Here is a 17,997-nt window from a genome sequence, read left to right as displayed (position 1 = left end):
AACAGTAGGCACTAGTTTTAATTGACCAAATACACTTGCTGAACCATTGAAAATGCACAGGCAGTCACAGAATCTCAAAAGCAGTGGAGCAGTTGCCAATTTATGCAGAAAACTAGTGAAAACTACAGCAGTTTGGAAAACAAATACTGGAAGCAAAGCTGGCTTGCTCAAACAAGTGATTAAGAATTGCCTAAATCTAGATCTAGCTTCAGAAATTGAGCTAGGGAAAATTAAATGTCCTATGATACAGCTAAAGAAATTCAGCACGGTGCATAGCTAGAAGAATATAAAACAGTGGCAGAAACCAATTTTCACACAACTCAAACATTCATTTCTGACTTATGCACGTATCATGAGTTAGAATCATGTGAGAACTGATTATACACATCAAACAAACTTGTGCACAACTTCAGAATCAGAAAATTGAGCAAATACAGAATGCACCATATGAATCCAGAATTCAACTCTTGATGCAGATTTTGAAAATTGATTATGAAGAACTCAACCACTGATTTTGCTTTGCTGTGATGCATATGATTTGGAAATACTTTAGATACAGGTGAAATCACTAGACAAACTTGCACAAATATTAAAACATAAAAAAAATCTGGATGAAAATCAAATGATATCAAATTAATCCAGAAATCATGTTTTATGCAGAGTTTGCTACTGGAATCAATATTTGCATAGCTATCAACTCAAATGATAAAAGATGGACGTGATGCCATTGCTTTATATGATCAACATAGAGCTAGCAAATGCATTGGACATAATCAAAATGAAAATTCCAAGCGAGAACAGAGTTAAATCCTGAGGACAGAAGTAAAACTGCAGTAGTCTACACATGACTGAGACAAAACGGGAAATGAAAAATAAAAGCTGGAATGAACTGAAACAAATGATTTGCACCGATTAAAATGAAGAGCAAACACTAAAGAACAGTGAATGAACACAAACATCCACAAAAAACACGAAATTAGACGAAACAGAAGGGGAAAAAAAATCAAACACATTGGCAATGGAACAGTACAACACGGCAGTGAAGAAAATGAAAAGAAGAGTGGCTTATCTCTTGAAGCAAGGCGCGGACGACCTGGCTCTTGATGCCAAATGATGGAAGCAGCCTCCACGTTCAAGACTGGAGTGGCTCCTTGGACAGAATGACGCAGCGGAATGAAGAATGGTTTGAAGGAGTTCGGCGCATGCAAGGTGTTTGTCAGAATGCGTGACAGTGTTTGGATGTGTGTGTGAGGTAGAGTTCTAACTCAGATGGCCTTCCAACGGGGAACGGAGCTAGAGGAAGACAAGCTAAAATAGCTTTGAGCAATGAACTTGAGGGAATGGCTGGATTTCAGCAGCATTTCATTATCAAACTCAAGTTGAGTTTACAAATGAGGAAGCTCTCTTTTATAGGAGAAGATGAGCTTGGAAGCGTGCAAGGAAAGCTACTGAATTATGCTAATTACATGTGCTGAAAACTAATGAACGTGAGTTGCACTTTTCACGTGGGAAGCATGGAGAATGTGCTACAAATGAAGATGGCTCACGGTGTGGCTTGGGTTCCACGTGAAAGCAAGTAAAGTGTACTTCAAAGTAAAGAAGAGCCATGGCTGAATGTGTTGCATATGGAAAGTGTGGAAAACATGCTTCATGGCTGGTTGCAACATGCATTCCTTCTTGATTCCTTTGTTTCCTCTTTGCTTGTCAACTCTCCTAGGAACTTTCCAACCTTTATTGTCCTACAAACAATGTAAATGGAATTAGTTAAAGAGAACATGCTAAGACTTTAGAAAGAAAAGATTAAGTCCTTTATTCAACTTCCCTTTCTTGGTCTTAGAGTAAAGTTGATACTTCTTTAGATGGGAAGTCCCTAAAGGGGTTGCCATCAAAACGCTTTGCTCACTTTAGGGACGAATCAACAACAACCCTAACCCTTTGCTTCTAACCAATTAAGTCAATTATAACATTTCTACACACCTTGCTGATACGCTGCGTTGAAGCTATCAAGTTTACTACTTTTCAAGGCAACTTCAATATTGTCAAGTAGTATTCAAGAAAGCAGATAGGGTTAAAGTTTTTCTGGTGGTTGCGGCAATGGTGATCGTCGATGAGGATGATGGTGGCCGTGCAAGATGGTCGCGGTGTGGCAGCGGGAACTTGCGAGAAAGAAGAAGTTGGCCGGCGGTGAGGATAAGTTGGCTAGCGGTGAGGATGGTTGCGGCGGCTTGAAGGTTGACGGTGGTGTCGCGGCGGCTTCACGACGGCATGGTTGAGGCGCTGTGGTGGCGGGAGTGGTGGTGCGATGATGGTGACGCGAATTTTTCCAAAACGGTAGCGGCGACACATGGTGGTGGCTAGGGTTCTGCTGGATTAGGGTTTCTCTGTTAGAGAAGACAAGGATGACTTGGCAAGAGGCATGAGGTGGCATGTTCTGGTTGGTTTGGTTTGTTAGTGAAGGATTTGGACATGTGGCAACATTTGATAAAATCTGGCTTAATTAGTGGTAGGAGGGGTATTGGGTAGGAAAATTTAGGGGTGTAGGAGAAAAGGCTTAGTGTTTGGGCTTGGTTAAGAAAAGAGGGGTGTATGTAGGGAAATTTAGGAGGTGTAAGGGTAAAAACTGACTGTGTGGCCCATTTGTATATTATTTTCCAAGTAAAATCTGATTTGGGCCTTAATTTGTAATTTGGACCAATAAACTTGTAATTTCAGCTGCACAAATAAACGTAAGAATTTCCAAGAATAATTTATGCAATTAAAATCACTTTTTAAGTCCCTTTCATTTCCAAACACAATAAATCTAATCATCACAAATCCTCTTTAAATCAATCATTCAAGCACATGAATTTCTTCAAAAAATTTAATTTTAAAGCATAAATGTAGGCATAAATATGCACTCATCACTACCAAGTCATTCTAACTCAGCGTGCCACGTAAACAATAACTGTACAAGTCATCAACTTTTTGCCAGGGAGCAAGTTTGTCGTTAGCCTTTTTAATGCCATAAGCAAAAAGGACTAACATGTACCATTTTTGCAAAATATAGGATATTAGTGAACTTTTGAAAGAAAGGATGACAACTTTGAACAGACCTTACAAACCGAAAGACCAAAATAAGTATTAAACCTAAAAATTAATATTCGCGGTGTATATCGACGTCGGACGTAAGGGGAGCCGACGTCCAAAACAACTTTTCACCTACCCTGTCAGGCCATTTAGACGTTAGATGGCGGGATCAGACGTCTATATGGCGGAAAAAACAACTTTTCACCTACCTTTCAAGCATATAGACGTTTGTGACAAGGGATCGAACGTCGATAATCGTATATAGACGTCGAGATGGCGGGATCAGACGTCTATATGCCGAAAAAAAAGAACTTTTCATCTACCTGTGAGACATATAAACGTTTGTTAGGAGGGAACCCCCTAACTGACGTCTATATGCCCAACTTATTTACGAAAATGCCACCGGTCAATAATTTACGTTGGTTATTTTGAGGTCCACCATCTACGGGGTGACGTTAAAGACAATTATGCACTATTAATTAGCCTTTAAGCTAGAGTCAATTTACCAACTGTTAGAAGAAATGAGCCTTTAAAATTCCAGAGTAAGAAGTGGATGCATCTAAAGTTGAGTCTAAAAACTCAACCAATGAGGAAATATCACTCATGTCTTAAAAGTTTCATCAAATTTTTCACAAGATAAAGGAAGGCTTCGTTTGACAATGAAAAGATGAATATTTGCAAGATATCATCTATTATGAATGAGTGAAACCTAGGCACGTGTGAATTGAATGTCCTAAGCTATAAAGAAAGCCCAAGTTTAGAAACAAGAGTTTAATAGTCACTTGGGAAGACTTAGACTTGAGATGAGACTTAGTGTCATGGTAAATATAAAAGGAAATGTTCAACTCTATCTCTCTTCTTTTCCATAGTTACAACTTTATATATTTGAGCAATACTTAAAACTCAAGAAAAGATTTAAAATCTTGCTTCTAGAAAATGAAAACATCAAAAAAGATAAATTTGCAATTGATACAAAAATTGTCAACCCTAAAATAGACTTAATTATCAAACATTAAGAAAATTAAGCGTTTTGAAGGACAAATCACATGCTGATTTGAAAAGTTTATTAAGTTCTCTAAAGCTCTAAACATTATATTTTCAAAGATGTGCATATAAGAAGTTTAGTCTTATGTGTATGATTTTCAAAGATAATGTTCATGTGATTTGACTATGGTAAGTCTAAACACATTAGTGTCAAATATAAGAGCCAACCTTTTAAAACTAATAGAAAATCAACCAAAAGAGTTTGGGTAAAAGACAACTCATAATTCTTGTTGAAGATTTGTTTTATGGGAAGAGGCTAGAGACTAAACTAGTTATTTAGTCTTTGGTCAGTGGATACTAAAGACATATAACAAGCATAGGGTCTACATTTTAGGATTGCCATTTTTCATCAACTACATTTATATTACCAAATGTAAATTATGTTTCGATACAAAAAAATCTTTACTTTTAGTTTTATAAAGCTTATATGAAGTCATATGGCTAATAGGATTTCAATTTAACTAAAATCTTCATAAAATTTCAAAGATTTTTATTTTTATTTTTATAAAACTTATATGAAGTCATGTAGGATTTCAATTTAACTATAATCTTCATAAAATTTCAGTTTTATTATTACAATAATAATTTAGTTATTATGGTAATATTATCACTAATCACAGAAAATATTAATAATATTATTCTTTTCATAATAATTACTGAAAACAAAGAGATTTATGCATATGTATAAAAGAGTATTATTTTTATTAATTTTAAATTTAATATATCCATTTATGTAATATATGTATTTTTATGTTGTTTCATTTAAGTTTAAGATATTATTTAAGCAATTTAAATTTAAAATTAGAAAAATTTGAAACCATCAAAGAAAATAATTTGAACGTGAGAAAATAGAAAACTTCGAAAGTGATGAAATAAAATGAAATAGTCAACAGAAAGAATCACTTTTAAATCGTTTCATAGAGAATAAGAAAAAATAAATAAGGTAATTTTCTGTATATTAGAAAGTAAAATCTAAAAGAACATCTATATATAGCTATACATAATAAAACATTTTATAATAATTAGACTATTATGACTATTATTAGTAATTATCAGTAATATTTATTATTATTTTTATTATAATTGATAATATTATTATAATTAGTAATAATATTTATTATTATAACAAAATTGAAGTCATAATTCTTTAAATTCAAATAATTTTTCTTCGTATTAATTTAATTTATTGCAATAGTAAAATTAAAATAGTGTGTCCGTAACAACTTCACTTTATTTTTTTCAAATATGTTTTTTTTTGGTTTAATTTTACATCATAAGAGGAAAATAGAGCCCACAAAGACAATTTCCAAACATAGTATACCAATTCTAATATTCTTTTAAATTTTACCTATTTTAATAATTTCAATAAAATTGCACTATTTTATTATAAAAAAAGGATGGATAAATTGGGGAAATAAGAAAATTAATAAATTGTGTTATTTAGGTATTTTCTTCAGTACTAATCTTTATTTAATTGACTTCTTTATTTGAGGGTTTGGTTCTAATTAATTTATTCACAAATTGAATAGCATGTTGGGAAGGAAACCCAGCCTCTTCAGCACCACGATTAACATACCGCTATATATCCTTCCACAGACCAGAAATTTTGTTGCTTTTTGAGTATCTTTCACTTTTACTCCCACTCTTCTCTCTTCAAATCGAACATAAACCACAGGAACACAACCCTACGCAAAAGCCACACCCAATTCTCTCAGTTTTTGGCAAAAAAGAAAGAAAGAAGAACTTGGGAACAGTTTCGGTTGTTGTTTTGATATATCCTTCAACGATTATTGCAGCATCTTCCGGTACGCAGAGTGAGTAAGTGTCATTGTTCTTCAATTTATTGCTCCCAATGAAACGTGGGTACCAGGAATCTCCTTCGACCTCGGTAGGTCCACCTCAATCCAAAGCTAGGCATGATCCTCAAGGTAAATATTTTAGTGTTTTGGCACTAGCCCATTTGTTCTTTCATCTTTATTTCACCGTTTTGAAAGGTTTGTGGATCTGGGGTTGATTGGGTTTGAGACTGTAGGTTGGTTGAATTTCCAAGTGGAGGAATGGGGTTAAAGGAAAATTTTGTGGCTTTTGTATTGGGTTTGGTCTGAAATACGGAGTTAACAATTGACAATTGAACGAAGTTAAAGTGCACCCCCCTAGTTTTGAAATATTGGGTTGCAGTTTGAGAATTGTGGTTAAAAGTAGAGTTTTTTCTGGATGTTAACTGCATATTGTTCAAAAAAAGTTGCTTGCATATTTTGATAGAAGCAATACTGCAATGGACTTACTCAATTAAATATAAATGAACTTCACAGTAATTTGAGGTGCGACGTGTCATTGTGAGAAGAGTTTGTATGATTCAATCGTGGGCATTAGAGGATTTGTTTCCACTTTTTGGAAGGTTCTGGAACTTAGTTCACAACTACAATCGCGGCTGCATCAGCTGCTAACAATTTTCTATAATATCAAGAATCACGATGAATTTGCAAACGTGATTGCAGATGCTTTTCTAGTAACAGGTTTATATGGGGTTGTGGTTCTAGTGTTAATTATCGTTTAATGAGTTGTGTTTAGGTAGTGCAAATTTTCTTGAGGATGAAAGCACGAAGATTTTTGCTCGGAAAGTAGCTGATCATTACAGTGCAAGGTCCAACCAGACTTTGGAAGAACGGGAGGCCAGTCCAATAATTCATTTGAAGAAACTCAATAACTGGGTATGTTTTGTGTTCTGTAATATATCATGTGTTACCCACAGATTACTACGTGATTGCAGATTAATTTCTGCCATTCAACAGATTAAGAGCGTTTTAATTCAGCTTTATGCTCGTCGAGGAGATGCAGTACTTGATCTAGCCTGTGGCAAGGTGTTAATTGGTTTTCAGTTGTTGTTTAAATGCCACTAGTCATTCCCAGTTTCTTAGCCAAGGATCCTTTTTTGTTTCATGAATGTTTATCAGGGTGGTGATCTTATCAAATGGGACAAGGCCAAAATTGGATATTATGTTGGTATTGACATTGCCGAAGGCTCGGTGAGTATTATTAGCCTGCGTTGGTTTTCTTATCATGCTTCCATATTGACTTCCACCAAATCATATCATTTATAGGGATGAATTAGGGGTACAATCTTGCAAATTAAACACCAATATTTGCATTTTCTTAGTGTATCCAATGCCAATACTGTCTATAATGGTTGTCAATAGCGTGGTATATTGGAGCTGTAGTGGATTGGATTGGTGGCTTTTTCACTTGCTATAGTGGCGCTACCATGATATAGGCATCAAAAACCCATTTTTTTAATGTATTTCGTTACATTTTTTCTTCTTCCTTTAGATTTCCCAATTCACATTTTACTAGTTTTATCTTTCTTATTATGTTCTTTTTATTTTAATTTCACCACCATCTTTCAGTTTTTTTAATCTCATCACTATTTTCTTTTGTTGTTCAAAGATTGGTGGTAATTGTGTATTAAACTTGTCACCTATTATTTATCATGAATTTCTTTAATTTTGGTTTTCTTTTTTTTTTAGTGTTATCATGTGTAGTATAAATTTTTAAGTTTGTGTTGTACTATTTAAAATAAAGTCATCCTGCCCCTTGACATTACACTTTCAGAGTTTACCACTGCCATCTGAGATTCATAACTATGCTCTCAAATACTACATTAGTATGTATCTGTGATGTATCCAAAGAAATAAAGTTATGAAAAACTGTAGCCAAATATGAGATATAGCAGCTTGAATAAGAAACATAGAAGTATCGCCTTTTGATGAACCAAAAATGGAAGCTGTGCTCTTTATGGATGATGCTCAAGAAGGTGGTGTGAGATTGATATTATTCCCATTTCTTTCATTCATAGACAAAAGCTATTCATTGTAGTTTGGAGATCAAGAGCTCATAAGCCACACATCAAAACTTCCTAATGTAGTCCACTAGTTGGACCATGCAGTTAGATCCTAAGATCATCCCTTTGCTATTGGTAGTAAATTTGTCATTTTGGTTATGTATTTCCCCAACTTTAGGTGATCACTTATAAGTTATAATTATATTTTATTGTTCAAATCCATGCCCATTACATGGTGAAACATTGTATACCTTATCTTGTCAAACTAATTGTTATTATGATGTATGTGTCCACACTATTTTCTCATTGAATTCAACAATCTTTCCAGATCAAAGACTGTCGAACACGTTACAATGGTGATGCTGACCATCATCAGCGACGTAAAAAGTTTACATTTCCTGCTCGCCTTATATGTGGAGATTGTTATGAGGTAATTATCATTTCTATGCTTTTAAAATAAATTCTATGATTTTTTATTGATAACTTCATTAGATCCCAAAAGTAAGATTTAACTTACTAAAGTTTTGATTTGTACTTCACATTTCATGTCTATTTATTCGTGTTAAAAAAGGTGACAAAACCGAAAGGAAGTGTGAATAACCTTGACAGGTTTATTATAGATGAAGAAAAACTTAAAACGGGTTTAATTGTAATTAGTTGTAACTGGGTAGTTATTATGCGGTTTGGCCTAATAAATAGGCTCTCTGTTGTAGTGGGGGGGGGGGGGGGGGGGGGGGGGGGTGGGTTTCAGCTTATTTTTTAGACTGATGTACTGCTGTTTTCTAAGGAGAGTGTCTCTTTTGAGGGTAATTTATTTTACCCTGGTGTGTGTTGTGAATACAAACTCTTTCTGTTACTCTGTTTTTGTAGCAGAGTTGGTGTTGTGTTAGGATTTTGGTTTCTTGGTTCCTAACTATTGATCGGACCTGCTGCATTTGATCATGATGGAGAGTTGAGTGGGAACTTTAGAGAGATTGGTTAGTGAGCTAGAACTGACATCTCAGACCTAAAAGGCAAATCTTGAATATATCAAGAAGTTACTCTTGAGACAATAATCAGAAAAATCATGTGGAAGAGGATAATTTAGTGAATCTGATTGATCAATCCTCTGAAGAAGAAAAAGGTCAGTGGGTCAAAGTAGTAAATACCAAGCATCTTCTCCCATGGGCTTGCTGTATCCTTTGCCCTTTCCAAATTCGAGCTGGAAGAAGTTAGAATGGATTTCATTACAGGACTCCCAAAATCAAAAGAATTTGATGTGGTTCTAGTGGTGGTGGACAAATTGAGAATATATGAGGATTTTGAAGAAATGATTATTGAGGATTTTGTTAAGGAGATCATACATTTATGAGGCACTTTTGGAAAGGATTACTTAGGTTACAAGGTACAACTTAAAACACAAATTTGTAAAGTATACCTGGACTTGTGTTTGTTCTCAACCACTTATTGTTCCAAATATTAATTCAATATTTTTTTACAAAAAAATAAAAATCACAGCAAACTAAATATGATATTGAATATTCATTTTCAGTGTCAAATATCAAAACAAGAAATTATAATTGTGTAAATATCAAATCAAAGTACCATATAATAATTGGATAAAGGTCAAATAATTGTAGAAAAGAGTGAAAATGATAAAATTTGTTGATTTGATGAAATTAAGGATTGCAGTTTTTGACATGCAATACATAATTTGAATGAAATTACACCCAAAAAAAATGTGTAATCAAGGTTGTGATGAGGGGTAAAATACTTAGGAGATTTAAATAAACTTGGTGGATAACAAACATGTTGAACCATAGAGAGAATGGTTTTTTTAGTGAAACAAAGGTTCTTCAAATAAAACAAAACTAGGGTCGAAAGAGATAAGAGAATATAAGTTTTTTAATGTTACTCATAAATTAAGGGTTTATGCAATTGACCATTTGAATTTGAGAATCAAACATTTTCATGTGAAAAAAATAAACAATAAATGAAAATATTAAAAAGGAGTAGAAATCAAATGTGTCCTAGAAACTATTTTATTGAGGTTGGTGTTTTGAAATACAATATACCTCTTGGATGAAACCACACACAAAGGGAAAAATATGTAAGCAATAAGAGGAAAAATATCTTGGGGATCTAAATGAACTTTGTGAATTTTGAGATTGAATAGTTGAAAGAGAGTATTGAATATAAGTTTTTTTTACCTAATAAACTAGGGTATTTTAGGAATGAGGACGGGGATAGGGCAGCTATGTAAATGGCCATTTCTGTCCTATATCCAATTTAAAAAATTCAGTATTACCGATATCCATTCTTGGATTTGGACAATGCAGAAATTCCTTATCAAAATTGGGACGAGTTTGGAAAGTACCTGCGTGGATAGGTTTATTTGCTTTCCCTAATAGCAAATCAAATGGAATTCAATGGTCAAACAAAAGTTTCAAATAGAATAGTGGAAACCTATTTGAGTTCTTTTTGTTCATAACAACGTAGAGGTTGGGTAGAATTCATTGCATGGGCTGAGTATTGGTATAATAGTACTTAACAAGGTGCTGCAAACACTGCACTCCTTAGTGGTAGTTTATGAAAGACCTTAGACTAGTAGTTAGATATTATGAACCTTATTTTGTTCTTCAGCACATTGGAGCAGTCACATTCAATTTGCAACTACCTGAGCAGGCTCAGATTCACCTTGTGTTCCATGTTTCTGAACTTAATAAAGTTGCAGGGAACCATCTAGTGGAATCAGAACTGCCAGCATTGTTACAGGGGGAGTTCAACAAATTTTTTCAGCCTATTCAAACATTGAATAATTGAACAATGAATAAGAATGAAAGGAAGGGTGTATTTAGTTTCACTATTTCAGCCTTGAGGACAACATTGATTCAAAGGAAGGGTGTATTGTTAGAAATGGAGACAGGACCAAAATGAAGCGGAGCAACTTTCACCGATCTATTATAGAAGAGGAAAAAGTAAAAGGGGCTAAATTGTAATTAGCTGTATCTGGTTAGTTTGTGTGCGGTTTGACCTAATAAATAGGCTCTGTTATAGTGGAGTTTTTTCAGCTTATATTTTAGGTTGATGTACAGGGATTTTCCAGAATGAAAAGGAGAGTGCACTTTTTGGGTGTAATTTTGTTAACCCTAGTGTCAGTTGGGAAGGAATCCAAACTCTCTTTGTTACTTTGTTTTGGTAGCAGAGTAGGTGGTGTTAGGATTTGTAGGTTCCTAACAATTCTTAATAGTTTTAGGAACAAATTAAAGAGGGAATGAAAGGAGGGGGGAGAAATTTGTGAATAGTATTCACTAGGTTTGATAAATGATCTACTGCTACGATTGCCACAATCATATTTCAATCACAGTTATGTTCGCATCAACTACATTTGTCCACTGTCTTTTGCAATATCAAGGATTATGACCAAACGACAATAGCAACCACAATTTAAAATCAGATTCCTTCCCTCAAAGTCAAACTAAACAAAGTTTAAGCAGAATATTTTGATCTGTTAATTATGTCTTGTTGTTAGTAACCTTTTTTTTTTTTTATCTCATTTTGTTTTGTTTTTGTTCTATCTGCAAAAGTATTCAGCATACTATAATTCAAATTCAATGGGTTCAGAACCCAGTTATATTTTGTCTCATTTTTAGATTGTAAAGTACCATGTCTTCCGCATTAGTTGATTAGTTGTTTATTGAATTGCCTAGGTAGATAGGAATCTGATAGAATAGCCATTACTCAAGTAGATTAAATTTTTAGAGTTGAAAGTTTTTTTTTTTTTTTTTTTTTTTTTTTTTTTTTTATAAAGGAAACGAAAAAGCAAACAACTTCTTATATCTGTTCTAAAACAATAATACCTTTTTTTCAGTTTTATAAATAAAAGACTTGATAACATCTGTAAGTTGTTTTGATTTTATGTTTTCAGTTTTCTATTGCTTGTGTTCTTTCTTATATCATTTCGTCTTCTTTTCCCACTTCTATTTTTTTAAAGATTATCTTTCGAAAATTGTTATACATCATAAAAGAGTTTTCAAAAACTAAAAAACAAAACACACTAAATTTTCCTCAGAGAAAGTGATATTGTGATCTTCAACTTCAATACCAAGTTCTGAATTTTATTTAGATGTTAGCAAGTTCTGAATTTTGTTTAGATGTTGAAAGAAGGTCTCGTTGTTCATATCATTTGCAATTGCAGGTTCGCTTGGACAAAGTTCTTGCGGATGATGCTCCTTTTGATATTTGTAGTTGCCAGGTAAATGATACTCTTAAAACACAACTATATACCCTTATGATTTCTTTTATTCCATTTAAAAATATTTATTTGGAATCGGTTGAATATAGTGAAAAGCTATATATTGGATTAATCTTCCTTTTGTTGAATATACACATAGGGTCCTTTTTTTATAATAGAAAAAATATGGATTAAGTCCAAAATATAGATAAGAAATAATAACAAACTAACTAAAAATAAAAGATAAAGATAAGATAAAAATAATATATCTAACACTCTCCTGCAAGTTAGTGCATACAAATTGTATGTACCAATCTTGTTACTAATATAATGCATAAAGACTTAGTGAAAATATCTACTTCTGCACTTGAGTGACACCAAGTTATTAATGATTTGCTAAGACAACATAGAAGATAGAAGACGAAATACCAACCCAGAAGATTCTCCCTAAGCAACAAATCTGGGAGGTTGCTCCATATAAAATCTCTTCTTACAATTCGCCGTTAAGGAATGCATTGTTGACATCCAGTGGATAAAAAGGTCATTATTGAAGAGCCACCAAAGCTATAAATAAACTAACAAAAGTTATCTTTGCCACCAGAGAAAAAACATATATAGACGGGTCAAACACAATGGTGACAAAAGGGAGGTAAGAAGAGACAACCACGGAAGAAGGCATGGATGAATAGAGAAACCTTAAAAATTCAAGATTCTCCAATCAAGGCACCTAAAAAATGAAAAAAGAGCCACCTTGATTTTTTGAATAGCGTCTTCTGAGGAGACGGGACGTGTGACCACACACGACAACTCTGAACGAGGAAAAAGAGCGACCTTAACGCTCTAAATAGCTGCCTAAGAGGAGACGAGATATGCCACACGCATGACTAAAAAAGGAGCAGATTCACAACTTCAAAAGGCGCTAAGAGCAAGTAGGAGCTCCGATGAAGGTGTCGTTGACGACACGGTGGTTGCCTAACTGAGACGATCAAAACTGTGTGATCGTTGGTCGATTTGAAACTCCAATAGTGACACCGGTAGATGACGGTAGTAGAAGATGGTGTTGCCGACCGCAGTAGATGGCGCCGCCATCAATAGCGGTGGATGTAGTGGTAGAGGAAAAAAAAAAATTTCCTCAAAAGAACCTTAGGCTCTGAAACCATGTTGAAAGTAAAAAAACTATGTATGAGATTAATCTCCCTGTTGTTGAATATACACATAGGGTCTATTTGTCATAGAAGAAATATGGGTTAAGCCCAAAATACAAATAAGAAATAGTAACAAACTAAAAATAAAAGATAAAGATAAGATAAATATAATATATGTAACAAAATCTAATTTTGTTCTTGCAAAGCCCTTGTTTTACTGCAGTTTCTTTGATACAAAAATAAAAATGTAATTAAATTATGCATCAACTGTTATTTATATTCTTGATTACTGCTCCCTTTTTCTTTTAATAAGCAAAACCACTGTACTGTTTTGTCAGTAGAAGCGACATCACCATACCATTTAATACTACATTGTCTCAATAAATTATGAACTTCTTTACATCTTGAGAGTGAATGTTGTGCAGTTTGCATTGCATTACTCATGGTCTACAGAAGCTCGTGCCCGGCAAGCATTAGCTAATGTGTCAGCTTTACTTCGTCCAGGAGGCATTTTCATTGGAACTATGCCTGATGCCAATGTGATTGTCAAGAAGCTTAGAGAAGGTTTTTCTTGCATGTTCAATTATTATTATTCTTTTAAAATAAATTTAGTATTTAATGAAGTCCTTTGACATGCTTTGTCTCGTGACTGACCTCATGTAGTGAAATAAGAAATCATTTTTTTATTTTAAAAAAGTTGATAGAAATTAATAACATTTTATTAAAACAGTTCATGTTGACTTGTTGGTATGTTTAATGTTTGTGTTAATAGTTTTAATTAAAGCAATAGTATGTGTAGGAATTTGGTACTTCGTCATTTAAAATGTCTCAATGCATATAGAAATCTTCATCCCTTGACATGTTTATGTTATCAACAAGAATAGAAACGATAATTTCACCGGTAGAGTTTTGCTCTTCTGGGGTTTCTTCTCTGCTTGCGAAATTTCCTATTTGGAATTGAACTAATAAATTTTTTTGAATGACATGTGCTTCACCAATAACACGCTTTGATCCTTTGCTTCATATAAGTGGGGGATTTTGTTGGGTGTGGTAGATCTATTTCCTCATTCCTGATTGAAGATGCTATTTTCACTGTGATTTGCAGCTGAAGGATTAAATTTCGGTAACAGTGTCTATTGGGTGCGTTTTGATGAAGAATTTTCTGATAAGGTAAGTTTGTCTTCCTGATCTTTGCGCCATCTTTCATTTTTTAAGGCCAGAAACCTCTATAATTATGGAAATGATTTTGTGAATTCTATTTTGTGAATTCTACTTACTTGAAATTCTACTTATGTGATTCAGAAATTTAAATCTTCCAGCCCCTTTGGAATAAAGTATACGTTCCATTTGGAGGTATAATTTCTTTCTAATCTTCCTTTTCTGAATATCAAGTAGCTGTTTTCTCATCACACAAGTTGGTTTGCAGTTTCCTTGTCAAATTACAATGCGATATATGACTTTGTGCATGCATAAATGGAGAACCTTTGTGTAACAAGTATTATGATTTTATCATTCAAAGACCATGTCTCTTATTTAGTTCACTTTAAAATTTCCATACATTTAATTTCTATCCCTACATTTAAGACATAATTTCTTTGTTTCAGGATGCTGTTGATTGTCCTGAATGGATTGTTCCCTTCCACATATTCAAGTCGTTAGCTGAAGAGGTATGTAGCACACTGTGATACTCTGCCAAATTCCTAGCTCTTCTGAGGTAAGTGTTGATTACAATGACTTGTTTTCATAGACTACTTATTTAAACTTAACATTTACAGTATGACTTTGAGCTTGTTTTCGCAAAAAACTCGCACGAATTTGTGCACGAGTATATGAAAAAACCGGAATTTGTGGAGCTCATGCGAAGACTAGGTGCATTGGGAGATGGAAACCAAGATAATAGTAAGCCTTTGTGCCTACTGTTTTCCATTTCAATTTCCATTTAACTTCATGGAACAGTGCGTTTCCCAGTCTTTTTTGTGTGAAATCCTATTTTTAGGTGTTGTGGTTCGTGGGAATCCTAGTAATGTAGTACTTGTGCATACTTCTATATCAGGTACACTCTCAGCTGATGAATGGGAGGCAGCATATTTATACATGTCATTTGTATTGAGAAAGGTAAGTAACAAGCACTTGAGTTGGCTCTTAAAAAGAAAAATTTCAATCCTTCTTTATCTTCGAGAAAGGAAGTGAGATAACTAAGACAGGATAGAAATACCAAATTTTCATACTCTGTTTAAGAGTAGAAATAAGAAGAAGAAAAAGTTATAGTAAAAAGAATATTTTTTGTTAAATTTATTTAGTTTTAGTTAGTATAAGAGTTTTATATAATTTATTTATATATTTATTTTCACTCCCTTCTATTCATCCAAAGAAATGGTAAAAAAATGTCCTATTTCTTTATTTTTATCTGTTAAATAATACATCCTCTCCACATTACTCCTCGTTTCCTTTTTATTGTTTTCTTTTTTCCTCTAATGGAAGCCAAGTATTAAAATGTATTCCTAAGAATGCAAATTATGTCAAATGCTCGAAATTAATTTATCTATAGCGTTCTTGTTTGATTTGAACAAAATTGCCTTGAGGGAAAGATAAGATACTGGTGGTTTATACATAAAAAAAGGATAAACTGCAAGTAGGTGATCTGGGAGTACTAAAAATTTGCATGTTGATAATATTTGGCTTTTTGATTCCTAAATTTTTGTTGACTCTAAGCCCTTGTAAAATTCTTGATTTACGTTCTGGTCCCTCTTTTTTTGTAGGCTTTTTAGTAAATGCTAAATATGTTTTTCATCTTTATTTAAAAATTGTGTTCCGTATCTAAACTAAACTATATATTTATTTTGTTCTTGCATTTTATGAAAATAATGTAAAACATTGTCTCCATCAAACGGCATGGAGGTTATATTATATTGTGAAGAATTTTGTCTATCACATGAAAACATTCCATGTGGAGTTTGCTAAGAGAATGTTTTATTAATATATGTTGTTTTTGTTTCTTTAGTATTATTGTAATATTGTTCAAAGGGACTAATTCAAAAGGAACAACAAATTATAAGGAGTAAAATTAAAAAATATAGATAGAATAGGACTAAAAGAAAATAAGATTATGTTTTAGGATAAACAAATTTAAAGGAAAACTGGTATTAGAGAGAAAGCTGAAATGGGGGTATTGATGTAATGACACAGCGAGGTCAACCTGACAAAAGCCAACAGGGTAGCAGAAGGGATCGTGGGTCCATGCACATTGCAGAGGAAGACATCATGTACATTACTGATTACTGAACAAACTACAACCTGTTTCTCAAATTTCTAGCATGGAATGGATTAGGGCATGAAGATGCCATTACTTTTGATCTCACAATCTTGACCTCTAGCAACCTTTTTGCTGCTTGAATTTTTGTAGGGTGCACTATAAATTATTCAAAACAAAATTTGTACCTCCAAATTTGTATTAGCTTCTGGTTCTGGATTAGACATGTGGCAGTTTATTTTAGCAAACTCCCTCACACTAATATATTCTTCCCTGTTTCAGCAGATGAGACTATCAGTGAATATTGAAAAACGATCCTTATTTAGCATTTCAAATTTTCAAGCAATTTATAATGTATAGAAATCGGTTTTTCTTCATTTTCTAGGGAAGAATATGTTAAATATAAAACTTGTTTTTGAGTCATCTCAGTTTGATGCTCAATTGTCTAATCTTTTCTTGTCTTAAATTGTTACAGTTAATTACGAAAGAGTTGTGAGAAACCTATGAGAATGTGAAAGGACCATGTTAGTCTGGTCTTAATCAGTCTTTTAAAATTCAAGTTTTAAAATTTTGTTTGATACTACTTTATTTTCTAGTCTTAACATTTAAGATATTCAACAGATCTATTTATGATATATAAATTTTAAGCTACAAAATTATAGTGTCAGGTCAATAATTATAAATTTTTGACAAAAATAAAATTATGGTTTTTAATATATTGCACTTCTACCAAAATAATTTAATCATAGTTATAGGTTTTGTTTCTCTACTTTTGTTTCTCTGCATGGTATTCCTCTTCTCTTCTCTACCAGTTTCCTTTCTAGTCCTTGATATATTTTAGAGCATTTTTCAATCAAGTATTGTAATTCTAATAAGGCTTGAATAAATTTTTAGTTATTTTGATTAAAAAAATTTGAAAACAATAGTCTACTCTCTCTTTCTTCCTTCAAGTACATTAGTCTTATTACTTTCGTGAGAACTACATGAATAACTAGTTGTTATTTATGATTACGTTCTAAAATAAGATATGTATCCATGCCAATTCTTATTTTTTTTTATAAATTCTTACTATAAGCTCAACTAGAAAAATATAACATTTTTGTTTTCTTTAAGAGATGAAATTTTGTTTGGTGATCCAAAGAGTATGAAAATAATTTTTTAGCGTACTTTGTCCTTAATTTGTTAATAAACAATATTTACTTATTTTATCTTCTTTAAATATTTTTTAACAATTTCTCTATTTAGTTTTTATAAATATAAGAAAAAGAAATTATTTATACTTTTTATTCTTTTATAGATATACTAACAGTTTAAAACCCTTGATTGGGTGAAAAAGAAAAGAAAAAAGTTAAGAGAACAAATGATAAAATATGAAATACAAAAATTGTAACACTCCTACTTTAAAGTTATATTACCATTTATCGCTTTACTAAATATCTCA

General features: G+C 32.9%; 1 protein-coding gene across 1 annotated transcript; it reads left to right on the top strand.

Annotated features, from left to right (window-relative positions):
• Nucleotides 1–5,624: 5,624 nt before the first annotated feature.
• On the top strand, nt 5,625–16,840 carry LOC108340838 (mRNA cap guanine-N7 methyltransferase 1). The gene is made up of 13 exons (XM_017578440.2): nt 5,625–6,038; nt 6,682–6,821; nt 6,903–6,971; nt 7,065–7,136; nt 8,277–8,378; nt 12,126–12,182; nt 13,732–13,870; nt 14,412–14,476; nt 14,609–14,659; nt 14,911–14,973; nt 15,082–15,205; nt 15,360–15,421; nt 16,493–16,840. Exons 1-13 carry the CDS (start codon nt 5,963–5,965, stop codon nt 16,586–16,588), a joined length of 1,116 nt encoding a protein of 371 aa, XP_017433929.1. The 5' UTR covers nt 5,625–5,962; the 3' UTR covers nt 16,589–16,840.
• The last annotated feature ends 1,157 nt before the right edge of the window (nt 16,841–17,997 follow it).

Source organism: Vigna angularis, chromosome 5 (assembly GCF_016808095.1).
Source record: "Vigna angularis cultivar LongXiaoDou No.4 chromosome 5, ASM1680809v1, whole genome shotgun sequence".
Classification (NCBI taxonomy): domain Eukaryota; kingdom Viridiplantae; phylum Streptophyta; class Magnoliopsida; order Fabales; family Fabaceae; genus Vigna; species Vigna angularis.
The sequence above is the reverse complement of the archived record's forward strand: the minus strand, read 5'-3'. Positions and strand labels throughout refer to the sequence as shown.